The sequence below is a fragment of the Grampus griseus genome (genome assembly GCF_964374135.1).
Source record: "Grampus griseus genome assembly, chromosome: 1".
Lineage (NCBI taxonomy): Eukaryota > Metazoa > Chordata > Mammalia > Artiodactyla > Delphinidae > Grampus > Grampus griseus.
The window spans coordinates 162,166,918-162,194,577 of record NC_139017.1 but is presented as its reverse complement, the minus strand read 5'-3'; the positions used below and the strand labels follow the sequence as shown (position 1 = coordinate 162,194,577).

General features: G+C 41.6%; 1 protein-coding gene across 5 annotated transcripts in view; it reads left to right on the top strand.

The window, feature by feature from the left end:
- WDTC1 (WD and tetratricopeptide repeats 1) overlaps window positions 1-27,660 on the top strand; it is a 71,646-nt gene that overhangs the window by 33,544 nt on the left and 10,442 nt on the right. For 3 of the 5 annotated variants that reach the window (XM_082667444.1, XM_082667441.1, XM_082667445.1), the window contains 7 exons: window positions 18,052-18,098; window positions 18,542-18,653; window positions 21,423-21,610; window positions 24,058-24,240; window positions 25,408-25,502; window positions 25,835-25,950; window positions 27,263-27,338. In XM_082667444.1, coding sequence (XP_082523570.1) covers window positions 18,052-18,098; window positions 18,542-18,653; window positions 21,423-21,610; window positions 24,058-24,240; window positions 25,408-25,502; window positions 25,835-25,950; window positions 27,263-27,338 — 817 coding nt within the window. Of the gene's footprint in view, window positions 1-18,051; window positions 18,099-18,541; window positions 18,654-21,419; window positions 21,611-24,057; window positions 24,241-25,407; window positions 25,503-25,834; window positions 25,951-27,262; window positions 27,339-27,660 lie in introns of all 5 variants that reach the window. The other 2 variants (XM_082667443.1, XM_082667442.1) reach the window with 1 other exon arrangement.

The following is a 27,660-nucleotide window of genomic DNA, read 5'->3' as shown; positions in this document are numbered from 1 at the left end:
GTACCTTTTTATATGTTTGAAATTGTTTCAAAATAGAGAGTTAAAAATGTTCATTAAGAAAATATAAAGAAGTGTTGTAGTGGCAGCAACTGAGTAAGAGGGCCTGAGGGAGGTTGAGATTAGAGGATTTAAGTTTAATGTTGATTAGGGTAATTCTAAGGTGTTCTGGTATATAGACCAAACTACTTCTCTGTATTCCTTGGACATCTTTGCTGAGCATTTCACATCCCCTTTAGTTATATGCTCTAGCTCATCTTGTCTCAGTGAGTTTTATTGTCATAACCAGACAGGAGCCAAATATCCTGGGATTTCAGTTTGTGGCCTGCAGTCCTCACTTCGGAGGCAGGTGGTACTTGCTTTCAACATCCCTATGGTTTTCAAAGTCCACCTTAAAGTTCTAATCTCACTTTGATCCATTCTATTTCTTCCACTTGTGGATTTCTTGGCATAGTGTTAGGCATTAACACTGAGAGGTAGAGAGAGGGAGAGGAAAGTAACCTCACTTTACAAATAAGGAGAGTAAAACAGCACTTGCAAGGTCACATAAGTGGTAGAAATAAGATTAATAAGATTTATTTCAGGGGGGACTTCCCTGGTGGCGCAATGGTTGAGAGTCCGCCTGCCGATGCAGGGGACACGGGTTCGTGCCCCGGTCCGGGAAGATCCCACATGCCGCGGAGCGACTGGGCCCGTGAGCCATGGCCGCTGAGCCTACGCGTCCGGAGCCTGTGCTCCGCAGCAGGAGAGGCCACAACAGTGAGAAGCCCGCGTACTGCAAAAAAAAAAAAAAGAAAAGAAAAGAAAAAAGATTTATTTCAGGCCTGTCTGGCTTTAGAGTTCACATTCTTTCCACCTCAACCATGTGTCTACTTTTTTAAAGGGCTTAACAAATGGTTCTTGGCTTGGTGGGTTTATTCTCTTGCCTTATTAGTTTTCTTAATATTGTCCTTAAACAAGTTGAAAACATTATATGTCCCACCTTCACAACTGGCTTGATGGCTTTTTTGTTTCTTGCATAATTTGAGCATAAATTCACTAGAAACAAGTCATATCAAACTAGATTGGTTTTCTTTTTTAATATAATTAGTATGGTAGACCAGGGCAGTTTCATAGTGTAACCTGATTCTAACAAAGACTTGTCAGAGTTTTATTACAATATCAGTTGAGAGAAGTAAATTAGATAACAAGTTCATCAAATAGCCTGTAAGAAACAGATGGAGCAGAGATCTGACTTTGTGAGAGATTTCAAGAACTATCCTTTAGATCAGGGGTCAGCAAATTATGACTTGCAGGCCAAATCCAGCTTGCCACCTGTTTGTTGACTTAGTTTTTTAAGATCATTTTTATTTTATGTAAGTGTACAATTCAGCATTTTTTTTGTTTTTTGTTTTGTTTTAGTATATTCACGAAGTTGTACAACTATCACCATTACCTAACTCCTGACATTTTCATCACCCCAAAATTGAAACTCTTTTAGCAGTTACTCCCCATCCCCTACCCCTGGCTCCACCCCTGGCAACCACTAATCTATTTTCTGTCTCTATGGATTTTCCTATTCTGGACACTTCATATAAATGGAATCATACAATATGTAGCTTTTTGTATCTGACTTCCTTCACTTAGTATGATAATTTCAAGATTTATCTATGTTGTAGCATGAATCATACTTCATTCCTTTTTATGGCCAAATAACATTCCATTCTATAGCTATACCACATTTTGTTTATCCACTCATCAGTTAGTGGACATTTTGCTTGTTGCCACTTTTTGGCTATTATGAATACTGCTGCTATGAAGAATTTGTGTAAAAAATTTTGTATGGACATATGTTGTCAGTTCTCTTAGTTATATACCTAAGAGTGGAATTGCTGTGTCATATGGCAACTCCAGGTTTAATTTTTTGAGGAACTGCCAAACTGTTTTTCAAAGTGGCACCACCATTTTACATTCCCACCAGAAATGTACAAGGGTTCCAGTTTCTCCATACCCTTACCAATACTTATTATCTGTCTTTTTTTATTATAGTCATCCTAGTGGGTGTGATGTGGTATTTCATTGTGGTCTTGATTTGCATTTCCCTAATGACTAATGATGTTGAGCTTCTTTTCATGTGCTTATTGGCCATTTGTATATCTTCTTCTCTGGAGGAATGTATTCAGATCCTTTGCCCATTTTTAAATTGTTATTTATCATTTTATCATTGAGTCATAAGAGTTCTTTGTATGTTTTAGATAATAAACACTTATCAGATATGTGATTTGAAATTTTCTCTCTCATTCTCTGGGTTTTTTTCAGTTTCTTGAGAGTGCTTTTGACACACAAATTTTTAATTTTCATGAAGTTCAAATTATTTTTTTTCTTTTGTCACTTATGCTTTTGGTGTCATATTTAAGAAACCATTGCCTAATACAAGGTCACAAAAATTTACACCTGTGTTTTCTTCTAAAAGTTTTATAGTTTTAGATCTTATGTGTACATCTTTGATCCATTTTGGGTTAATTTTTATATATGGTGTCATGTAGAGGCCCAGCTTCATTCTTTTGCATGTGCATATTGTTATTACAGCACCATTTGTTGAAAAGACTATTCTTTCTTTCATTGAATTGTCTTGGCACTCTTGTCGGAAATCAGTTAACCTTACATAAATGTAAGGGTTTATTTGTGAACTCGTTACTCTATCCCATTGATCTAAATTTCTGTCCTTTATGTCAGTACCACATTGTTTTGATTACTGTAGCTTTGTAGTAATTTTTGAAATTGGGAAGTGAGTTTTCTAACTCTGTTTTCTTTTTCAAGATTGTTTTGGCTACTTTGGGTCCCTTGTATTTACATATGAGGTTTATGTTCAGCTTGTGAATTTCTTCAGAGAAGGCAGATGGGATTTTCATAGGGATTGGGTTGAATGTATAGCCACTTATTTTTATAAAAAAAATTTTATTGGAACACAGCCACACTCATTCATTTATGTATTGTCTATGGCTGCCTTAGTAATTCAACAGCAGAATTGAGTAGTTATAACAGAGACCATATGGCCTGCAAAACCCAAAATATTTACTGTCTGGCACTTTACAGAAAAAGTGCCAACCTCTGCTTGAGATGATGGAGTAAACTTATGCTCTGAAGCACCAGAGGGCAGAACCTGGGAGTCATTCATTATTTCAGTCATATGTTCAAGCGTATATTGAGTGCCTACAATATGCCAGAAATGTTCTAGAGTCTGGGAGATGAATATAGCAGAAAATAAGACAACACAGTTCCTGGCCTCATGAAGCTTCTTGCTATGGCCTTTATGACACCCTTAGAATATTGCCTCTAGTCACCTCCCTGAGCTTATCTTGCCTTACTCTGTCACTTTTATCACTATGTTCTAGCCACACTGACCTTCATTCTGTATCTACAGCATACCAAGCCCGTTCCTACCTTTGTACTTTTTCTTTCCTGTGCCTGGCATGCTTTTCCTTCTCAGCATTAAAATTTCTCCTCAAACATAGCTATATCAGAGAGGCTTTCCCTGACCACTGTATCTAAAGTATAACCTGTCACCATGTTTTATTTTCTACATAGCGTTTATCACTATCTGAACTCATTTTATTGATTCCTGTGCTTATTTTTTTTCTCTCCCCCACCACTAGAGTTCTCTATCTTATTTAGCACTGTAGCCTTTGCATGTATAAGAGTGCCTAGCACATAAAAAATAAAAATAAGATCAATCAATCAAATAAAAAGATTGAATGAATAAAGAGAATTTGCAGGGATAGACCGCAGATATAGGTCAGCATAAGGAAAAACTTTCTGACATGAGTTATGGTTGTTGACTTGCCCCACTATATTTATACTTAGATTTTTAGCTAGAACATACAGAAGTTGAAATATATTTTAAATCATTCCTTTTCATGACTTCTAGGAGGATTTTTCCTTCCCCAGTAATCATAGTTCACATCAGGCTATACTATAAGTTTTGAATTATCATGGTGCAAGGGAAAGAACATACTTGGATTTGATTTCCAGTTTTGCTACTCAGCTATCACAGTGCTTTACGACTATTGAATTGGTTCCCACAACAACCCTATGAGGTTATGTATATTATCTCCTTTTTTAGAGATATAAAACCTGAAGCACAGAGAGGTTAAAGAACTTGCTCAAGGAAACACAGCTTGTGAACATGAAAACACATTAACTGTCCTTTATGGACAGTTTAATGGATTTTGAAGGGTAATTATGTGAAGCAATTAGGACAGGGCCTGACACATAGTAAGCTAAGTTTTAATTATTCTGGTTACTCTTATTGCTCCATTTAGTAATTCTAAGGCACACTAAAATTTGAGAAACCATTGAACTAAGTTAAAGAAGCAACAAAAGGATGTTATGGAGATGTCTGGGTAGTCTGATCATTCTGCCTTTAAGATAACTATCAAATCATTAAGTGAATGGAGAGCAAGTGAAGAATTGTCGAGTTTTATTTGCCTTCAGGACTCACTCCATTCTGTCATATTACAACTATGTAATCTCAACACATGCTAATAAACACGTGTATTGTGAAGTTTAAATGAATTGATATACGCAACAGCTTAGCACTTACCCTGGCATTTAGTAGATGCTTAATTAATGTTTGCTGGATTTTCATCTAAATCTTCCTTGCTCAGACTCATATTCACACTGTCAAGGAGTTATAGAGAAGCACATGGCCATCTGTTTCCTCTCTTTCCGAGTTGGCATTTCCTGTGGAGGGTCCACTGAACATCTCTAACTCTCATGCTCTTTGGCATTGATCTTTTCAGTGGAACTTCATTATACAAACGTTTAGGTCTGAAGTCAGTGGGTATGTTAAACATGTATGTGGTTTGGGTTGCAGTTAAGAGAGGGCCCTTAACATGTATCCATGCAAACTGGGCCACAGTTATCTCCAAGCTAGACTATGTCCTCAAAGATCGTTTAATCTTGCTCTTAAAGCCTGATGCTCCTGTCTTCTGGGTTTTTTTGGTACCTCTCTCCTTCTTCTTTTATGGTAGACCTTAGTCTCATGTCACCATAGACATGGACCTGTCTTTGTTTATTCTACTGTCTATACCCTTTTCTCCCAGTGCCTTATACCTAATGGGTGTGGAATAAATGAGTTGTCCGTTTGGTCAGAGCTTAGGGTAACAATTTAATAGCTGCAGAAATAACCCTTTAGAAAAAGTTAGTAAATAGGAAGGAGTCCAGTTGTTCAAGATGTATACCCTTTGTGAGTATTCTGGCCATGTGGAGGGGTCTTTGAGAGTCGGATCTGGAAGAACACACAGAGGTTGGCAAGAGAAGATACCTGAAGATGAGTTCCACGAATGGGAGCCAGCATTTACCAAAGTGTGCTATAGGCACCTTGCATATATTACATCATTTGATCTCCACAGTGATCTTGTCGGGATGACATTATCATCATCTCCATTTCCCAGTGAAATATCTGAGGCTCTGGGCATCTTAAGTGACTGCCCATACACCTAGAAAGAGGCCAAGCTAGAGCTGAACCCAGACCGTTCTTTCACTTTACAATTCTGCCTCATATGTGTGACCCAGCTTCCTCTTGTAAAAGAATTGCTGTTACAATTCTGCCTCATATGCCTCATATGTGTGACCCAGCTTCCTCTTGTAAAAGAATAAATCTGGACAAAAGGATCTCCAGTCCTTTGGGTTATGCCAGGATACACATTGGTTGGCAGACTTCCTAGCTCTTTGCTTCTCTTTTCTTATTCCCTTAATGCAGTGTGTCCCAACTTTTTCCCCTATCAAGAATGACCTTTATTATTTTTTTCCCTGTAGGTCCTACATTTTGATAGATTGTTGTCTCCTAAATTGTATTAATTAATAATGTTTCTTATTTTAATATACTTCTCCACACCGTGACTGCACAGCAGAGCTCCTGAGTAGCATTGGCTATACCTAACGTTACAACACAGATTGTATATATTTCCAGTCAAATGCAAAAAATCATGACTTTGTGCCTAGTCTGGGTTGCCCAGTCACCTGTAAATGGTCTTTTCCCACTGGACTTTTTTTTTTTTTTTTTTGTGGTACGCGGGCCTCTCACTGTTGTGGCCTCTCCCGTTGCGGAGCACAGGCTCCGGACGCGCAGGCTCAGTGGCCACGGCTCATGGGCCCAGCCGCTCCGCGGCATGTGGGATCTTCCCGGACCGGGGCACGAACCCGTGTCCCCTGCATCGGCAGGCGGACTCTCAACCACTGTGCCACCAGGGAAGCCCCCACTGGACTTTTAACTCAGGACTTCCCTGGCAGTCCAGTGGTTAAGAATCTGCACTTCCAATGCAAGGGGCACGGGTTTGATCTCTGGTCAAGAAACTAAGATCCCACATACTGCATGGCACAGTCAATAAATAAATTAATTAATTAATTAATTAAAATACATCAACTCACCAAAATTGGAACTGATCTAAGTGTACAATACTAAGGTAGAGATGAATATAGTTTAAACTTTGGAGGAATATTCTATAACCATTTGAAGTGATGCTTATGAGATCATAATAACATGGGGAAAGGCTAATGTTATAAGTTTGGAGAAGAGGAGGAGAAAACAAAACCTCATCAGCTCCTCCAGAGGACAGGAGATGTGTCTGTCTGACTCAGTTATATCTCTCTGATCCAGTACAGTACTGGCAGACACATAGCAGGCGTTTAAGTTTTGAGGGAAATACCCCGAAATTTAAAAAGCCAAAATGGAGCTTCCCTGGTGGCACAGTGGTTAAGGATCTGCCTGCCAATGCAGGGAACACGGGTTCGAGCCCTGGTCCAGGAAGATCCCACATGCGCCACAACTACTTAGCCTGTGCTCTAGAGCCCATGTGCCACAACTACTGAAGCCTGCACGCCTAGAGCCCATGCTCTGCAAAATAGAAGCCACCACAATGAGAAGCCCACGCACTGCAAAGAAGAATAGCCCCTGCTCGCCACAACCAGAGAAAGCCCGCGCAGCAATGAAGACCCAACAATGCAGCCAAAAATAAAAATAAATAAATAAAAATTTTTTTAAGTAGATTGTAAAATAATATTTTAAAATTAATTAATTAAAAAGGCAATATGACACCATGGTTAAGAGCCAAGTTCTGGAATCTGTCAGACATGAATTCACATTCTTACTATACTGTTTATACAGTATGGGGTATTAACCTTTTCCTCATCTGAAAAATGAGAATAGTAATGGTGTTTCCATCACAAGGTAGTTGTAAAGTTTAACTCAGAGCATAAATGAAGGGCACAGTATTGTTCCTGGTAGATGGTGAGATAGCGCTTATTATATATCAGCTACCACTATCACTATTATTATTACTACCTTGTTTCTTCCCTCTCTTTATTGAGGTATGATTTACATAAAAATAAAGTGCGTAGGTCTCAAGTGTTGAGTTAGATGAGTTTTGGCACTTGCGTAACTACCACCCACGACAAGATAGAGAATACTTCCATCACCCTGGAAGTTCCCATGGTGCCCTTTCCAGTCAACACTCCTACCTCAGAGCAACCACATTTTGGCTTCTGTCTCCATAGATTAGTTTTGCCTGTTCATATACTTTCTGTAAATGGAATTATATAGTATACATATTTTTGTGTTTGGCTTCTTTTGCTTATCATGACGTTTTTTGAGTTTCATCCATGTGGCTGCATGTATCTATGGGTAGTTCCTTTTTATTTCTGAGTAGGATTACACTGTAGGAGTACACTACTTTCGTGTATTCATTCTCCTGTTGATGATCATTTGGGTTATTTCCAGTGTGGGGCTTTAAAAATTAAAGCATCTATGGATATTCTTATACCAGTCTTTAGATGGACAAATGTTTTCATTTCCCTTAAGTGAATACCTAAGGAATGGAATTGCTGGGTCATAGAGTGGATATAAGCTTAACTTTATATCAGACTGACAAACAGTTCTCTAAAGTGATGGCAGCAGTGAGATCTCTTTTTAATACAGGTGGGAATAAGGGTGACATTTGAGGGAATCCAGCACAGCCAGAGAAATACTTTGGAGTCATATGGACCTGCGTTCCTATCCGGGCTCTGGTGTTTACAATTTGTGTGACCCTGGCTAAGTTATTTAATATCTCTGAGACTTGGTCTCACCTGTAAAAAGGGAGTGATAATGAGATCAGGTATATTAATAGCTAGTATTCTACCTAGCAGTGGCATGCCAAATTGGGGGCAGTAGTGCAGGCTTGTAAGGGGGTGCATGGTCTGTAAGGAATTTAAAAGCAGTAAGAAAACCACCTAAAAGTCCATTTGCTTTTTATCATTATGCACCTACAATTCTAAGCAGTGTCAGTGGTAAAACGCTTCTCCCTGCCTCCTTTTCCTCCTGTATACCATGCTACCTAGAAATGTATAGGAACTTATAATAAAGAGTAATTATAATCAATATTTAATAAAGTTAAGTAGGAAGTAAGGGGTTGTAATTTTTAACTTAAGTGAGATTTGTAGCTTTTATTCCAGGTACTTTCTCTGTGCACTTTCTGTTTTCTCCAGATCCCTGGTGTGGAAGGCTCACCCTAAGTAGAAACATTTCCTGGGTTCCAGGGAGGCACACAGAGGTCTATTCCTCTTTAGGAGCCATCTGTAAACAGTCCCTCCCCTCTGTTCCTTTAAAGTTTGAGGTTTTCTCCCCTTTTTACCCAGTGTTTAATTCTGATATGTCATAGGCATATTTTCTTCCATTGTATTTGTCAACGTAATTATAGATCGTGTACCTAATCTAAGCCAGCCTTATTTATCAAGTCCAGAACAAGTCCTCTTAAACAGGCTGTGCCTTGTAAATTAGCTTCCCAAACATACATTCTAACTTATGGAGCCCTTTATTAATGTTTTTTGTCAATAGTTACTTTGTATTTATGTAGAATCTGGTTTGGGCTTTCTCTCTACACTTTCTCCAACTTACCTGCCTCTGAGCTATTTTTTTACTATGTAAAAATGAATCATAAATATCATATTTGTCTACTGTGGCCTGTCTTCTATACTTTGGATGGGCTACTGATTTGAGGACAAATACAGTAATTCTGGAAGCATTAATACATCTCAGACAGTGCTTAAGAGCCTGAGCTCTTGAGTTAAAATGCTTCCTGATACCACTACTAGCTGTGCCACATTAGCCATGTCTAACATGTGGGAGGGGGTGTTTGTTTGTTTGTTTACACCACCAAGCAACTCGCTGCTACCAGCTGGGTTCCCTACGATGTAACTCAATTCTGACAGGATCTACCTGGAGATAGCATCAGATCCCACAGGTTAAGGGTTCAGTCCTACAAGACTGCCCTGCTGTTCCCTACCACCAACACCTACTTCAGACGGCAGTGGCAAATCCAGGTTGTCACCTGTGCTTTGGACCAACTGGCTATAGATTAGAGGTTCCAAACACCTTCTCCTTTGGTTCAATTAATTTGCTAAAGTGACTCACAGAACTCAGAAACATTTTACTTACTAGATTACCGATTTATTATAAAAGGATATAATTGAGGAACAGCCAGATAAAAGAGCTGCATAGGGCAAGGTATATGCCGCTCTCCCCAAATCTTCACATGTGTACCAACACAGAAACTCTCTGAACCCTGTCCTTTTTGCTTTTTCTTCACATTGGCATGGTTGATTAAATCATTGACCATTGGTGATCAGTTCAACCTCCAGTCCCTCTCCCCTCCCTGGAAGTCAGGGAGGTGGGACTGAAAGTTCCCGCCCTCCAATCATATGTTTGGTTCTCCATCCTTAGGTGCTTTCCAAAAATCACTTCATTAACATAAACCTCAGGTGTTAGTTGAAAGAGGTTTGTTATGAATATCACGAAAACTTTATCACTCTTATTACTTAGGAAATTCCAAGGGTTTTAGGAACTCTGTGCCAGAAGTAAGAATGAAGACTAAATATATCTTTCTTAAGTATAAATATATATATAAATCACAGTATCGCAGCAGATTACCTAACCTCTCTGAGCGTTGTTTTTCTTATCCATGAAATGAGTAATGATACCTGTTTCTTTTTTTTTGACATTCACATTGTATTTCTAGAATATAGATGATCATTCAAGTTAGAAGTTAGTTAATTTTTTAATTTAATTTTATTTTTTTATACAGCAGGTCCTTATTAGTCATCCATTTTATACACATTAGTGTATACATGTCAACCAATCGCCCAATTCAGCACACCACCACCACCACCCCCTGCCGCTTTCCCCCCTTGGTGTCCATATGTTTGTTCTCCCAATTCATCACTCCACCTCCCCGCCATTTTCTCCTGTTGGTGGCCATACATTTGTTCTCTACATCTGTGTGTCTATTTCTGCCCTGCAAACCAGTTCATCTGTACCATTTTTCTAGGTTCCACATATATGTGTTAATATATGATATTCGTTTTTCTCCTCTGACTTACTTCACTCTGTATGACAGTCTCTAGATCCATCCATGTCTCTACAAATGACCCAATTTCGTTCCTTTTTATGGCCGGGTAATATTCCATTGTATATATGTACCACATCTTCTTTATCCATTTGTCTGTCGATGGGCATTTAGGTTGCTTCCATGACCTGGCTATTGTAAATAGTGCTGCAATGAACATTGGGGTGCATGTGTCTTTTTGAATTATGGTTTTCTCTGGGTATATGCCCAGTAGTGGGATTTCTGGGTCATATGTAATTCTATTTTTAGTTTTTTAAGGAACCTCCAAACTGTTCTCCATAGTGGCTGTATTAATTTACATTCCCACCAACAGTGCGAGAGGGTTCCCTTTTCTCCACACCCTCTCCAGCATTTGTTTTTTGTACATTTTCTGATGATGCCCATCCTAACTGGTGTGAGGTGATACCTCATTGTAGTTCCGATTTGCATTTCTCTAATAATTAGTGATGTTGAGCAGCTTTTCATGTGCTTCTTGTCCACCTGTATGTCTTCTTTGGAGAAATATCTATTTAGGTTTTAATATTGAGCTGCATGAGCTGTTTACATATTTTGGAGATTAATCCTTTGTCTGTTGATTCATTTGCAAATATTTTCTCCCATTTTGAGGGTTCTCTTTTCGTCTCGTTTATGTTTTCCTTTGCTGTGCAAAAGCTTTTAAGTTTCATTAGGTCCCATTGTTTATTTTTGTTTTTATTTCCATTATTCTAGGAGGTGGATCAAAAAAGATCTTGCTGTGATTTATGTCAAAGAGTGTTCTTCCTAAGTTTTCCTCTAAGAGTTTTATAGTGTCCAGTCTTACATTTAGGTCTCTAATCCATTTTAAGTTTATTTTTGAGTATGGTGTTAGGGAGTGTTCTAATTTCATTCTTTTACATGTAGCTGTCCAGTTTTCCCAGCGCCATTTATTGAAGAGACTGTCTTTTCTCCATTGTATGTCCTTGCCTCCTTTGTCATAGATTAGTTGACCATAGGTGCGTGGGTTTATCTCTGGGCTTTCTATCTTGTTCCATTGATCTATATTTCTGGTTTTGTGTCAGTACCATATTGTCTTGATTATTGTAGCTTTGTAGTATAGTCTGAAGTCAGGGAGTCTGATTCCTCCAGCTCTGTTTTTTTCCCTCTAGACTGCTTTGGCTATTTGGAGTCTTTTGTGTCTCCATACAAATTTTAAGATTTTTTGTTCTAGTTCTGTGAAAAATGCCATTAATAATTTGATAGGGATTGCATTGAATCTGTAGATTGCTTTGGTTAGTATAGTCATTTTCACAATATTGATTCTTCCCATCCAAGAACATGGTATATCTCTCCATCTGTTGGTATCATCTTTAATTTCTTTCATCAGTGTTATAGTTTTCTGCATACAGGTCTTTTGTCTCCTTAGGTAGGTTTATTCCTAGGTATTTTATTCTTTTTGTTGCAGTGGTAAATGGGAGTGTTTCCTTAATTTCTCTTTCAGATTTTTCATCATTAGTGTATAGGAATGCAAGAGATTTCTGTGCATTAATTTTGTATCCTGCAACTTTACAAAATTCATTGATTAGCTCTAGTAGTTTTCTGGTGACATCTTGAGGATTCTCTATGTATAGTATCATGTCATCTGCAAACAGTGACAGTTTTACTTCTTCTTTTCCAATTTGTATTCCTTTTATTTCTTTTTCTTCTCTGATTGCCATGGCTAGGACTTCCAAAACTATGTTGAATAATAGTGGTGAGAGTGGACACCCTTGTCTTGTTCCTGATCTTAGAGGAAATGCTTTCAGTTTTTCACCATTGAGAATAATGTTTGCTGTGGGTTTGTCGTATATGGCCTTTATTATGTTGAGATAGTTTCCCTCTATGCCCACTTTCTGGAGAGTTTTTATTATAAATGGGTGTTGAATTTTGTCAAAAGTTTTTTCTGCATCTATTGAGATGATCATGTGGTTTTTATTCTTCAGTTTGTTAATATGGTGTATCACATTGATTGATTTGCATATATTGAAGAATCCTTGCGTCCCTGGGATAAATCCCACCTGATCATGGTGTATGATCCTTTTAATGTGTTGTTGGATTCTGTTTGCTAGTATTTTGTTGAGGATTTTTGCATCTATATTCATCAGTGATATTGGTCTGTAATTTTCTTTTTTTGTAGTATCTTTGTCTGGTTTTGGTATCGGGGTGATGGTGGCCTCATAGAATGAGTTTGGGAGTGTTCCTTCCTCTGCAATTTTTTGGAAGAGCTTGAGAGGGATGGGTGTTAGCTCTTCTCTAAATGTTTGATAGAATTCACCTGTGAAGCCATCTGGTCCTGGACTTTTGTTTGTTGGAAGATTTTTAATGACAGTTGCAATTTCATTACTTGTGATTGGTCTGTTCATATTTTCTGTTTCTTCCTGGTTCAGTCTTGGAAGGTTATACCTTTCTAAGAATTTGTCCATTTCTTCCAGGTTGTCCATTTTATTGGCATAGAGTTGCCTGTAGTAGTGTCTTAGGATGCTTTGTATTTCTGTGGTGTCTGTTGTAACTTCTCCTTTTTCATTTCTGATTTTATTGATTTGAGTCCTCTCCCTCTTTTTCTTGATGAGTCTGGCTAATGGTTTATCAATTTTGCTTATCTTCTCAACGAACCAGCTCTTAGTTTTATTGATCTTTGCTATTCTTTCTAGTTCATTTATTTCTGCTCTGATCTTGATAATTTCTTTCCTTCTGCTAACTTTGGGTTTTGTTTGTTCTTCTTTCTCTAGTTCCTTTAGGTGTAAGGTTAGATTGTTTATTTGAGATTTTTCTTGTTTCTTGAGGTAGGCTTGTATAGCTATAAACTTCCCTCTTAGAACTGCTTTTGCCATATCCCATAGGTTTTGGATTGTCCTGTTTTCATTGTCATTTGTCTCCAGGTATTTTCTGATTTCCTCTTTGATTTCTTCAGTGATCTCTTGGTTATTTAGTAATATATTGTTTAGCCTCCATGTGTTTGTGTTTTTTACATTTTTTTTCCCTGAAATTGATTTCTAATCTCATAGCATTGTGGTCAGAAAAGATGCTTGATATGATTTCAATTTTCTTAAATTTACTGAGGCTTGATTTGTGACTCAAGATGTGATCTCTCCTGGAGAATGTTCCGTGCGCACTTGAGAAGAAAGTGTAATCTGTTTTTGGATGGAATGTTCTATAAATGTCAATTAAATCTATCTGGTCTATTGTGTCATTTAAAGCTTGCGTTTCCTTATTAATTTTCTGTCTGGATGATCTGTCCATTGGTGTAAGTGAGATGTTAAAGTCCCCCACTATTATTGTGTTACTGTCGATTTCCTCTTTTTTTTTTTTTGCGGTATGCGGGACTCTCACTGCTGTGGCCTCTCCCGTTGCGGAGCACAGGCTCCAGACGCGCAGGCCCAGCGACCATGGCTCACGGGCACAGCCGCTCCGCGGCATGTGGGATCCAGACTGGGGCACTGGGGCACGAACCCGCATCTCCCACATCGGCAGGCGGACTCTCAACCACTGAGCCACCAGGGAAGCCCCAATTTCCTCTTTTATAGCTATTAGCAGTTACCTTATGTATTGAGGTGCTCCTATGTTGGGTGCATATATATTTATAATTATTATATCTTCTTCTTGGATTGATCCCTTGATCATTGTGTACTGTTCTTCCTTGTCTCTTGTAACATTCTTTATTTTAAAGTCTATTTTATCTGATATGAGTATTGCTACTCCAGCTTTCTTTTGATTTCCATTTGCATGGACTATCTTTTTCCATCCCCTCACTTTCAGTCTGTATGTGTGCCTAGGTCTGAAGTGGGTCTCTTGTAGACAGCACATATATGGGTCTTGTTTTTGTATCCATTCAGCAAGCCTGTATCTTTTGGTTGGAGCATTTAATCCATTCATGTTTAAGGTAATTATCAATATGTATGTTCCTATTATCATTTTCTTAATTGTTTTGGGTTTGTTTTTGTAGGTCCTTTTCTTCTCTCATGTTTCCCACTTAGAGAAGTTCCTTTAGCATTTGTTGTAGAGCTGGTTTGGTGGTGCTGAATTCTCTTAACTTTTGCTTGTCTGTAAAGCATTTGATTTCTCCATCGAATCTGAATGAGATCCTTGCTGGGTAGAGTAATCTTGGTTGTAGGTTCTTCCCTTTCATCACTTTAAGTATATCATGCCACTCCCTTCTGGCTTGTAGAGTTTCTGCTGAGAAATCAGCTGTTAACCTTATGGGAGTTCCCTTGGGAACTCCTAGGGGAGTCGTTTTTTCCCTTGCTGCTTTCAATAATTTTTCTTTGTCTTTAATTTTTGCCAATTTGATTACTATGTGTCTCCTTGGGTTTATCCTGCCTGGGACTCTGCGCTTCCTGGACTTGCGTGGCTATTTCCTTTCCTATGTTAGGGAAGTTTTCGATTATAATCTCTTCCAATATTTTCTATGGTCCTTTCTCTCTCTCTTCTCCCTCTGAGACCCCTATAATGCGAATGTTGTTGCATTTAATGTTGTCCCAGAGGTTTCTTAGGCTGTCTTCATTTCTTTTCATTCTTTTTTCTTTATTCTGTTCCACAGCAGTGAATTCCACCATTCTGTCTTCCAGGTCACTTATCTGTTCTTCTGCCTCAGTTATTCTGGTATTGATTCCTTCTAGTGTGTTTTTCATTTCAATTATTGTATTGTTCATCTCTGTTTGTTTGTTCTTTAATTCTTCTGGATCTTTGTTGAACATTTCTTGCATCTTCTCGATCTTTGCCTCCATTCTTTTTCCGAGGTCCTGGATCATCTTCACTATCATTATTCTGAATTCTTTTTCTGGAAGGTTGCCTATCTCCACTTCATTTAGTTCTTTTTCTGGGGTTTTATCTTGTTCCTTCATCTGGTACATAGCCCTCTGCCTTTTGATCTTGTCTATCTTTCTGTGAATCGATACCTGTTTCTTAAGATAATGGATGTAGAATGCTGTATTAGTTTTCTATTGCTACCACAAAAAATTACCACAAACTTAGTGGCTTAAAACAACACAAATTTATTATCTTACAGTTCTGTAGGTTGGAAGTCTGCCGTGGGTCTCACCAGGCTAAACCCTTGACAGGGCTATTCTCCTTCTGGAGGCTATAGAGTAGAATCCGTTTTCTTGCAATTCCCGCTTTCTAGAGATTGCTGTATTTCTTCGCTCGTGACCCCCTTCTTCCATCTTCAGAACCGGCAATAGCAGGTCAAGTCCCTTTCACACCTACATCTCTCTACTCTCTGCAGCCAGGAGAGGTTCACTGATTTTTTTTTTTTTTTTGATGTGGACCATTTTTAAAGTCTTTATTGAATTTGTTACAATATTGCTTCTGTTTTATGTTTTGGTTTTTTGGCCCCGAGGTATGTGGGATCTTAGCTCCCTGACCGAGGATCGAACCTGCACCCCCTGCATTGGAAGGCGAAGTCTTAACCACTGGGATGCCAGGGAAGTCCCAACGTTCACTGATTTTAAGGACTCGTGTGATTATATTGGGCTCACCTGGATAATCTAGGCTAATTTCCCACCTCGAGGATTTTAACCTTAATCATATCTGCAAAGTCCCTTTTGCCACCTACCATAACATATTCATGGGTTCCAGAGGATCAGGACATGGACGTTTGTAGGGGGGCCGTTGTTCTCCCTACCCCAAGTGCAAGGTACTGTGCCTCGCTCTTTGTAAACCTTCAGTAAGTGGCACTCGTTCAAGGCCCTCGGTACTCTGGGAAGTTGCAAACTGAAGACTGAGCCCTGGGCACAAGTAATTTAAAGCCTGATAGGAAAATGAGAGGGGTGAGGCCAGAAATGATTCTGATCCAGAAAGAGTGAACAGAGTCATGTGTGGGGTGTCCACCAAGTGCTGTGGGAAAGTGAGAAGCCTCAGGTCAGTAAGTGGTCTGGCGAGTTTGAACAGAATGACTGTGTCAATAATGTATTTAAGTGCAGAACCCAGAAAGAAATGAGGATCAACTCAAATGAGAATCTTTTTGGGACAGTGGGTAAGAAGGAAGGAGAAGGCAGAGGAAAAGCCCCTTCTGCCTAGAGAGTCAGGGAATTAGATTTGTTCATGTCTCTTGATTCTTCCCACTAGTCCCCCTGGACTCACTTGTTCATTATGCAGCAGATATGTGCCAGGCACTGTACCTGGCCTAGAGGATATAGTGAACACAGTACACAGAGGCCACTTCCCTGCAGCTCAGTGTGGTGAAGCAAAATAACCATGTCAACACAGAGCCATAATACAGTGTGGCAGTAGGAGCCCACAGGAAGGATGTGCCTCCTTCCCAGATTTACAGGGTGGGAAAGGCATCTTGAGGGAAGTGCTGATAAACTGCGACCTGAAGAATGAGTTAATCAGGATGCTCTGGGCCACAGGTAACAGCCCAACTCAAGTGACCTTAAACAATAATGACTGGAAGCCCAGGAGTAGGGTAGGCATCAGGGTTGGTTACTCTGGTCACTTTGGCTCCATTTTTCTGTGATTCCCTTGGCTGGGCTTTCCTCTCTCTGTTTATTTCACTCTCAGGCTGGCTACCCTCGTGGTCCCAAGTCCCGGAGTCACATTAGGACACCCAGCATCCAGAGGAAGAAAGGCATCCCTTTCATAGACTCTCTCCTGAAAATGAGAAAACTCCTTTTCCACACACTCCCAGCAACTGGTCCCCTTGCATCCGATTGGGGTCACAGGCTCATTTCTGAGCCAATATCTGTGTCCAAGTGAATGCCGTGTCCAATTTGGCTTAGATCTAAGTTCCTGAACCTATCACTGTGGAAAGGACAGTGAACTTACACATGGTCTGATTTGGGCTGGGCAGATAATGAAATGAAAATCAAGGTGCCATTAGGAATGAGGGAGGGTGAAGGAAAGAAAGGACAGAGTGTAGGAATGGAAGTGACTTGTTCTCTCCTTCTCCCATGTAAGACTAGTTTCTGCCACTTCATACCTTCTGCCTTCCATGGATTCTGTTTCCTCTTATTTCTAGCTTTGCCATGACTTCTCTCCGCACATGCTTTCAACTTCAGCATCTGTCATTAACTGCCTCACTTCTCCATGTCTCTCAATTCAAATCCCCAAGCTTAATTTACCTCACTATACCAGGCTCCACCTACTTGGAAGTAAGCTGCAGAAGATCTAAATACAAGATTTATTTTGTATACTGCTCTGCCCCCAGCATCTGAACAGTACCTGGCATGCAGTAAGTGCTCGATGAATTAAATATGTGCCAAATGAATGGAAGATCAGCCTTCTAGCTAATCGGCTGCCTTTCAGTCAGATGCCCTCTGCCAGATTTTCTGTGGCTGAGGGGGTGTCCCTTGAAGGGACTGTTGACATGTCCCCTCTAGTGGTAGGAGCAGAAATTTGTTTGGATATAACTTCTACTACTATTATCTGAACTTCAGTTTACTTTTCTGCAAAATAGGATCAATGAAATCTGCCCTTTATGGCTCAGAGGGGTTCAGTATCAAGTGAGATCATGAATATGAAGGTACTTTATATATTGTAAAATGCCAGGCAGTTTAATTCAATCCTGGTCACTCACATACGCCTGGAAAACACTGATGACAGAAAGGCTGTTTTACCTGTTCACTTCCACTTCTTGATGTTGAGTGATCCAGGAGAACCTCTAATTGACTCTCTTCTTGTCCCTCTCCATTTGCTCCCCCAGGGTCACTCAGGATGTGTCAACTGTCTGGAGTGGAATGAGAAAGGAGAGTAAGTATGAGCTCTGACACCTAGGGGGTGCTGGAGAATGGTATGGGGAGGTTGGGAGAAAGGGACTTTCCTTCCTCTTTGTAGATCTAAGGAAAAGAGTGGACCCAAGAGTGGAGACTGCTGCTCTGTGCTATGTACTTAAGTTTAGTTCATCATTATCAATACACAGTTAAACAATGAATTCCAGATAGATGGAAAGTTGAATGACCTTCCAAACCCTGTTTTTTTGATAAGCTATTGTATTTAAGGAATGATGAGAAATTCTCAGGACAAAATAGAAGAGAATCAATCACTGTTTACAAGATAACCTTATATTCTGTGACATCTACTGTTCTTCAAGTTCTGTGTAGCCTAAGTCCTTATCAACTGGGAAACATGGGATAGAGGAAGTGGGGGCAGGAACTTGAGGAGAGGTCAGAACTGTTCTTTCTCTCTACTTGCAGCTTGCTGGCCTCTGGTTCTGATGACCAGCACACGATTGTGTGGGACCCGCTGCACCACAAGAAGCTGCTTTCCATGCACACAGGACACACTGCAAATATCTTTTCTGTCAAGGTGAGCAGGATAAGCCACAAAGCAAGTGGACAGTGTGACTGGGCTGTGCACGTGGTTGTGTTTGCATGTGTGTGTCCCATGTATACCCTGGGGTCACAGACATCTTTGTGATCTGAGCATCTGCTGGTGATTCCTGAAATTCCGTCTCTTTTCCATGCTCTGCTTCTTCTCTCAGAGCCAAGAGGCCAGCTCCAAATAAATTTATACTTATGTGAGTGGTGATGATGGGAGGTATGGTTCTGAGCATGAACTTCAGTAGCAGGCAGACCTGTGTTTGACTCCCTCATCTGCTCCTTGGAAGCTGTGTGAACTGGGAAAATCACCTGACCCCTCTGGGCCTGTTTACCCATCTGTAAAAAGGAAGTAGCTAAGGAAAATCCCCCACGTTAATGAATAAATGAGTAAATAAATAATTTAACTAAAAAAGGAAGTAGCAATCCACAGCGCTGATGTTACAGTTCAATGAGATGATTGATTTAAAAAGCACCTGTCACAGGTGATTTTTAGCTGTTCTACTTTTCATAGGAAATGAGTCTCTGATTGTTGGTCTAGGGGAGTTGAGCTGAGAAGAGGGGAGGCAGGGGACTTAAAGGACTTCAGACCTCTGAAGACCTGTTACGTGGAAGTGACATGAAACTTGTGCCTCTCGGTCCCAGAAAACAGACCTAGGAATAGTGACTTAAGTTTTCAGAAGCCAGTGTAGGCCTGATGAAGGAAAGGATTGTCTAATGCTTAGAGATATTTGAAAAAGGTAAAATGGGCCTTCTGAGGATGTAGTAAATGTCCTAGCACTGAGGTATTCCTCACTGGGCACTTCCATCTGCTAGGTTTGAAGGCTGAAGGAAATGACCTTTAAGTCTTTCCAGCTCTGAAATTCTGTAATGGATGTATGTGAGAGTGAGGCTGTCCTTTGGAAAGCCTCACTAATCTAAGAAATGTTTTCCTAATTAATATCAAGATGAATTACAAGATACCTGAAGAAGAAGATTCAAGAGCTCAAAACCAACTTATTTCACTCATCAGAACTTCTTTCCTAAGCTCTGATTCTCATCTCCTGTTCCAGGGACCAATCCTAGATGAATTTCTGTGATTTGAGAGACAGAACAATGCTGATTCACCTCTTGCATGATGAACAGAGACTGCTTTCCTCCCCTGAAAAGTGTTAGGTCCAGTTTAAATCTGTGGGGTCAGATCTGGGGAAGGGACCTAAGCTATCAGTTTGGCATCATAGAAAACAAAATGTTGAGTTCAGAGACCAGAATTGGACAATGACCTTGATACTCCCTAATAGTAAGACCTTGGGCAAGGCACTTATATTCACAGACTCTCAGCCTTCTCTTCTGTTATAAAAAGGTATAGAAAAGGGTTCCTCTCTCTTCTGGTAATAAAACACCACAGATCTATTTATTTAACCGACGAGCTCCCCCTGGTGGCATCTATAGTGTGGAACGAGTATGGCAGTGGCCACAAGCTCTTCCCAAGGGTTCTCCTGTTTATTTCTATTGCGCGTGGGGTATATGTTGTCTCCAGCCAGGATTAAAGACTACTAGTTGTCCCTAAAAATGATCAAATTCCATCTGTGTCATCTAGCCCTTATGCTGGTGAGCTATTAGAGAAGTGCATGTGGAAAGAGTGAATTGTTAAAGTCAAGTGGGGCTTTAGCTACTTAAATGCAGGAAAATGTCAACACCCTCTCCCCCACCCCCCCAGACCCCAGCACCCATTCAGCCTTGTTGTGGGCTGGGAGAAACTTTTCAACTAAGAAAAAAAGATAATTCAGTCTTTCAAACTTAAGAAAGAAGAGAATAACTCAACTAACACCACACCCGAATATTTTTCTTCCTCAACACTAGGTGATAGAACTGTATACGTTTTAAAAATTATTAATCAAAGTTATGTTTGTGGCTATTTTGACCTTGCCATATGTGATCTGGAATATTTTGTTCTCAACTTCACCAGAATGATGGGGTTGTCCTTTTGAATAATGGCCACATAAAGATGTATTCTTCTGATGCTCAGCCCTTCCCCAAGTTCTGACTTCCGAGCCATTTCCAGCACTTGCCATTATAAGGAGCGCTACTTGGAGCATTTCTGCATAGGCCCCTTTTTTCTTTTAGAATTATTTCTCAGAAGTGGAAGTTTTAGGTCAAAAGATAGAAATAGTTTTTATGTTTCTTACCTATTGCCAGATTGTTCTCCAGAAATATTTGAACCAATTTAAAACACCCACTCCCTTATAACACTGAAAGTCCTTTTCATTTCAAGACTAATTTATTTCTTAACCCCCAGGTTATTAAGTAGCCATCATGAGGCATATAGGAGTCAGACAGACTTGAGTTTGAATTGACAGTCCTCCTGAATGCTAGTACCGAACCTTAATTTTTAATGGGGTTATTGTAAGTATTAACAAGATAAATTACCTGCTCGATGTCTAGCACATGGTAAATGCTTAGTAAGTGGTAACAGCTATGATTATCATCCATTCAGCTCTTACCTGGGGAAGAATCAGAGGAAGAGGGTTCCTTAGGTAGTCCAGCTTGGCCTAGGTCAGGACCGCTCTGGCGAAATAAAGGTGTACATCCTGATTTTGACCTTTGGGCCTACAGGCTGATGCTCGAGATCCAAAGTTTTCTTGGCAGATTGTCTTGGATGGGCTCGTTTTCTTATCTGATGTGGAGAGGGAAAAAAAGGTGCTAACATCCAGGCTGGTCTCCTTCCGTGGCCTAGCCCCACCACCTGCCAACCTCTTCTTCAATCTCTCCCAAGCAGTTCCTGCCTCACGCTGGGGACCGCATCTTGATCACAGGGGCAGCTGACTCCAAGGTGCATGTCCACGACCTGACAGTAAAGGAGACGATCCACATGTTTGGAGACCACACAAACCGGGTGAAACGCATCGCCACGGCGCCCATGTGGCCCAACACATTCTGGAGCGCTGCTGAGGATGGGCTTATCCGGTGAGGGCCTGAGGCAGGGAGTGGGGCCTGTGCCTCCCCGGCTCCCACTCCATGTCGGTTCCCCCATCCTATCTGCCCTACTGCTTCCTTCCACAGGCCTGGCTCCTTCCCTCCAACAGAGTTCCAGACTCATTTGTCTGCCCAGCACAGTTAGCAGTGAACAAACTCCACTGATTTACTTACCCTATTCTTCACCTTCCCCACTTCTTACCCTCTCCTGAGCAACATTCAAGCCCACTGGCTTTCTCACCATCTCAGATGCACCGTCTGCCTCCTCTGGGCCTTCATACTTGCTGTTCCCTCTAACTGGTTTTCTCAGTCCCAGCTCTTTCTCAACTCTTTCTTACCCTAAGGAGACAGCTTAAGGGTCACCTCCCGAGAAGCACCTTCTCTGACCATCCTATCTAAAATAGATCCCCCACCATTGTTCTTTGTCTCCGTGCCCTAATTGTATCCTCTATAACTCTAATCACCCTCTATAGTTCTTTTATTTTATTTACTTGATGGTTTACTTTTTTGTCTGTGTCCCTCACTGAGTAGTAAACTCCCTCAGCATTTTGTCTGTCTTGTCCATCTTGTCCATGTCTTTCTTGTCCTTGGTTGTGTTCCTAGAGCCCAGCACAATACCTGGCACATAGAGGCACTTGATACATTTCCCTTGAACAGTCAGTCGCTCAATGGGCATATTCCTGGGAGGGGCATAGCCAGCCAGAAATGGTTAAGTGGACTCTCCCCCTTTTCACTGGCCTATATCGTCACACCTTTGCCTCTACTTCCCTTCTTCTTAAAATGGTCTCATTGCCTTTCTTTAGCTCCTTTCTTCACATATAACCTTAGAACTTTTTCCTTATCTCCACAATCTGCTTTAATATCCTTCCTTGAGATGCTATGGGACTTTGTGCCCTCTTCCCTGTTACAGAGGAAGAGGGGTGTCTAAGTCATACATGAACTAGAACTCAGACAGATCAAGTCAAGTCCTCCCTCTGTCATTCAGTGTCTGGGGCAAATCACTTCACCCCCCGGACCTCAGTTTCCTCATCTATAAAATGGGAATTATCATAATATCTCTTTTGTTGGCCTGAGCATTAAAATTGAGATAGTGCCCGTAAAACTTTAGCCACAGTACTTAGCAGACACAATGCATTTGGTCGGTGGCGGGTCCAACTCTCTGTTGCGCTGGTTGACCCTGACTGACTAGACTGTGCCAGGGCAGCAGGTAGAGGCTAAGAACCTAGGGCATGGGGCAGGAGCCTAAGCACTTAGGGGCAGGCACAGTCAGGGGAGGAGTCCTAGCAGAAGGTGAACACAAGCTGGCCTTCCAGAATAGACAGGATTTGGATGGGCAAGGAAAAGCAGAGTGGACTCCCCAGCTTGAGCAGAGTTTGTGAAGGCATGGGTAAACGTGCCACATACAGGACACAGTTCTGAGGCTGTAACTGACCCACACTTAGAAAACTGAGGAGCAAGGTTGGAGAGGTATGTGAAATCATGTCTTGAAAACCAGACTGAGTAGTTTGATAGAAGTAAACAAAGAGTAAGCTCATGCTAAAAGTATTGAGGAATCTCTGCAATTTTTTGAGCAAGAAAGTGATGCAACAAAAACAATATTTTAGGAAGAGCAGTCTGGTGAGGATGGCTTAGAAAGATAAGTGAACAATGAAGAAATTATTGGAGATGTTTAGGCGGAGGTGGGTGAGCACATGAATGATGCCCTCGCCATTCTCTGGATGTGCCTGTGTCCCAGCATCAAAGCAGTTCCCCAGTAGGAGTGTGCTGACGCTGGGTGGATGTTTTGGCCTGACTTTACCACCCGGATGGGACTTGGGCTTGTCCTGGCAGTTGGTGTTTCTAGGTAGCTCTTAGATGATCTCCAGATTTTCTTTTCTGTCACCTCTATACTTCTTTCATCTCCTGCAAGAAACTAGGTTAAGAATAGAATTATTCTTAATCAAGGATCAGAGCAGAGGGGTTAAAATGCAGTCTTTCCAGCTCTGCACTATCTCAGTGCTGCACTTACTGCAGTGTCGTCCAGGCAAGTTATTTAGCTTCTTTGAACTTCTAGTGGTACCTAGGGATGGTGTGAGAATTTAATTAGATAATACATGTATAACACTTGGGAACAATACTGGACACAAAGCAATTTCTCACTAAGTGTTAGTAGTCAGTAGTAATAGTACTTAGTAACAATAATATTGATATCTGTTAAAAAAAAAAAGGGGGTTAGTAGTATCTACCTTAAAGAGTTATGTTAGAATAAAACAGAATGTGTGTGAAGCCTACTACAGGTGCCTGGCACACAGTGGGCACTCAAGAAATGGGAGTAGTTTTTGACATTATTTACAAACAGGTTCAAAGCCACTCCCAATTCCTTTGCATTTGGGCCTTGGCTTCTCCCCTGCCTTCCACCCATGGACACAACCCCCAACCCCCTGTGTCCTCTCTCACAGCCAGTATGACCTTCGGGAGAACAGCAAACACTCGGAGGTGCTGATTGACCTGACAGAGTACTGTGGCCAGCTGGTAGAGGCCAAGTGCCTCACCGTCAACCCCCAGGACAACAACTGCCTGGCAGTGGGGGCCAGTGGGCCCTTTGTGAGGCTCTATGACATTCGCATGATCCATAACCACAGGTATGAATAGCGCGGCCTCCCGTGGGCAAGGGGACCCGGAACCTGCTGCCCCTTTCCCTCATTGCCATGCCCTCTTCTTTTTGAGGTGGGTTGTTTTTGCTTTTTGTTTTACATTTTTTATTTCTTTAATGTTGTATCTATTTTATTTATTTATTTGTGGCTGCATTGGGTCTTCGTCGCTGCGTGCGGGCTTTCTCTAGTTGCGACGAGCGGGGGCTACTCTTCGTTGCGGCACGCGGGCTTATTGCGGTGGCTTCTCTTGTTGCGGAGCACAGGCTCTAGGCGCGTGGGCTTCAGTAGTTGTGGCACGTGGGCTCAGTAGTTGCGGCTCGCGGGCTCTAGAGCACAGGCTCAGTAGTTGTGGCGCACGGGCTTAGTTGCTTCGCGGCATGTGGGATCTTCCCGGACCAGGGCTCCAACCCATGTCCCCTGCATTGGCAGGCAGATTCTTAACCACTGTGCCACCAGGGAAGCCCTGAGGTGGGTTTTTGTAATTTTGTGATTCTTTTTTAAAAAATTTAATCCATGCTTATTTTGGAAAATATGAAAAGTATATTAAAGAAATTACCCATACTCCATTACCTGAAAGAAATCACTGTATATAGTATTTTCTGCTTGTTCTTTCACTATGAGTGTGTGTACAGAGTTATAATCTTATACATGTAATTCCTTTATTTGTACATATAATTCTACTTTATTCTTTTTTTTTTTTTTAAACAAAAGTAGAATATACTCAGAATCTCCACAGAAGTCCCAGACCTGAGCGGCTCCGCCAGCCTGGGTTTTCAGTGGACTCCTGGGACAAGTGCAGAAACTTCTGGCCTGCATTACTTTCATTTGTGGATTTGGGTGACCACTATTGCTCTGCACACACTGCATGACTTAGGGCGGGCCTTGAGCTTTTAGCTTCCTCATCTGTAAAATGGGAGTAATAGGGTGGCCATGAACCAAGACAAGTAGGTGGGACCTACTTATAAAGCACTGTAATATATGTGTCCACAGCTGTCTAGTTGGTGGACCTTTGGGGGTGCTGAGATAAGGAAGAAAGGTACCTCCTCCTGTATCTCTCCAGGGATATACACTTGGGTTTTTCTCCAGGAAGTGTGGTATGGTCTAGCCAGGAGTACTGTTAGGCCTTATAACCTATATGGTTTGCCTTCCCACCAGAAAGAGCATGAAGCAGAGCCCTTCAGCAGGTGTGCACACCTTCTGTGACCGGCAGAAGCCCCTTCCGGATGGTGCAGCCCAGTATTACGTAGCAGGTAGGGCTCAGCCCAACTCTGGCCCTAAACTCTTGGCGGGGTGCTGATTGTCTGTGGGGCAGTGCAAGGAGGCGGCGTGGCATGGTGACCAAGAGCAAGGGGTTTAGAATCAGACAGACCTGGGCTTTGATGACTGTCAGTGACCAGCTGTCCTACAACCTTTGGTAAATTACTTACCCTTGAGGAGTCTTAATTTCTTTTCTGTAAAATGGGGTTGTAATGACTCAATGAGATAAAGCATATAACACAGTTGGCCCAGTTCATATAGTAAGGGCTCAACATTGGGAGGGATTGGAAGCCTCACACTAGGGTAACAGGGCTGTTCCCTGCAGGTCACCTGCCAGTGAAGCTGCCCGACTACAACAACCGTCTGAGAGTGCTGGTCGCCACCTATGTGACCTTCAGCCCCAATGGCACAGAGCTGCTGGTCAACATGGGAGGAGAGCAGGTATGGATGGCTGCCCAACGTGGCCCTGCCCTTCCCCCTCCCACCCTCGTACCCAGCAGCCAGAGCTGTGTACCCCACACCCCCTACCATGAGGCAGACAAGAAGCCTCATTGTAAATGACGTTACTGTGAAATGTGGAAGTGCCATGGCATCTTTGCAATATTCCCAGAGAGGCGTCAGGCTTAGAACTGACAGACTTGTCTCCAGATGCTGGCCTTTTGTTTACTAGCTGTGTACTGTGACTTTGAACAACTCTCTTCATTTTCCTGAACCTTGGTTTCCTCATCTTCTATCTTCCTAGGAGGAAATCCTGGGGCTCAGAGCATGCAGCCAGGCTGCAGTTTGGGGCCAGCTTTGGGAAGTGTTCTTTGATAACGGCAGGTTGCTAACCCTTCTGTTTACAATCTCTCAGTCAGGATATTTAGTAAGCCTTGCAAAAATTCATTTACTCTACAAAGTCACTGAGTACTTACTCTGGGGGTAGCATTATCATGAACACGAGGGAAACAAACGTGAAATATGATCCATCCTAGGCTGATGGGAGCGACATGGCAAGTGAAACCGTTGATGACATTTAAAGTCAAGGTGTGACACAAGAGAAATGGGATGGAGACTAGGTGAGCCCTTGAGTTCAGAAGAGGGCTCTGGCTTCAGGTTGCTTAGCTGTCACCTGGCTTAAAGGTAGCATAAAGATGAGTTGGCGAGGCAGTCTAGCAGAGTGGTTCGGAGCCAGACAGACTCGGTTTTGGGTCCTGACTGTGCCACCTTCTGCTTTTATGGCCCTGGATAAATTAATTAAACACTGAGCCTACATTTCTTCATCTGTTCAGGGGGTGATGATAATAGTACCTTTTCGTGGGGCGGGGGGGCAGTTCTAGGATGAAATGAAAAAAAGCCATATAAAACACTTAGCAGAGGTCCTGGAGCAAAGTAAGAATTCAATAAATAGTAAGTAATAATAGCTAATATTTACTGAGGGAAGTAACTAGCAGTGTTACTTTGGGCAAATTGCTTCTCTGCTCTGAGGCTTCAGTTTTCCCATCTATAACATGAGACCTCTGAGGACCTTGTCGACCTAATAAACATGTGATTCGAAGTAATGACAGTATTTCAGGCCATCCACCCTAAGGGCCAGGAACTGGCGAGATTTTCCTGCCTGAGGTTTGCTCCGTAGAAACACCCCTTCTCCCTCACTTGATGGTTCCCTGCTCAACACTCAGCTGTGTTCCTGGGAGCCACCCAGGCCTCACTCACAGTCCAGCCACATTCTTGCCTCACAGTGTCCATTCTTTTCTTGACCCCTGCACTCTAGGTCTATTTGTTTGACCTGACTTACAAGCAGCGGCCGTACACCTTCCTCTTGCCTAGAAAATGCCACTCCTCAGGGGGTAAGTTCTCCCTTCGGGTATCCTTTAGGGCATCTCTGCTGGGGAGCATGAGTGTACAGTGCCTCTGCTGAGAAGCCTGCCACTTACCTTGTGCTGGCTGTGATCCTGCAAAAGGAGTAGATTCTCTGAAATAACCCTGTACAGTAAGAAGGAAGGTAATATTAGGTCAGAGAGGTCTGTCAAAGGGGTTTGCGTCACAGCCCTTTTCACTTCCCTCCGAAAAAGCAGGTTCTTTCCGTGGCTTGGCTCTTGAGGGCCTGAAGTAATTGTCTTTCCCTTCTCGTCCTGGACCAGTCTCCTCATTGATTTCTTCCTGGGGCCT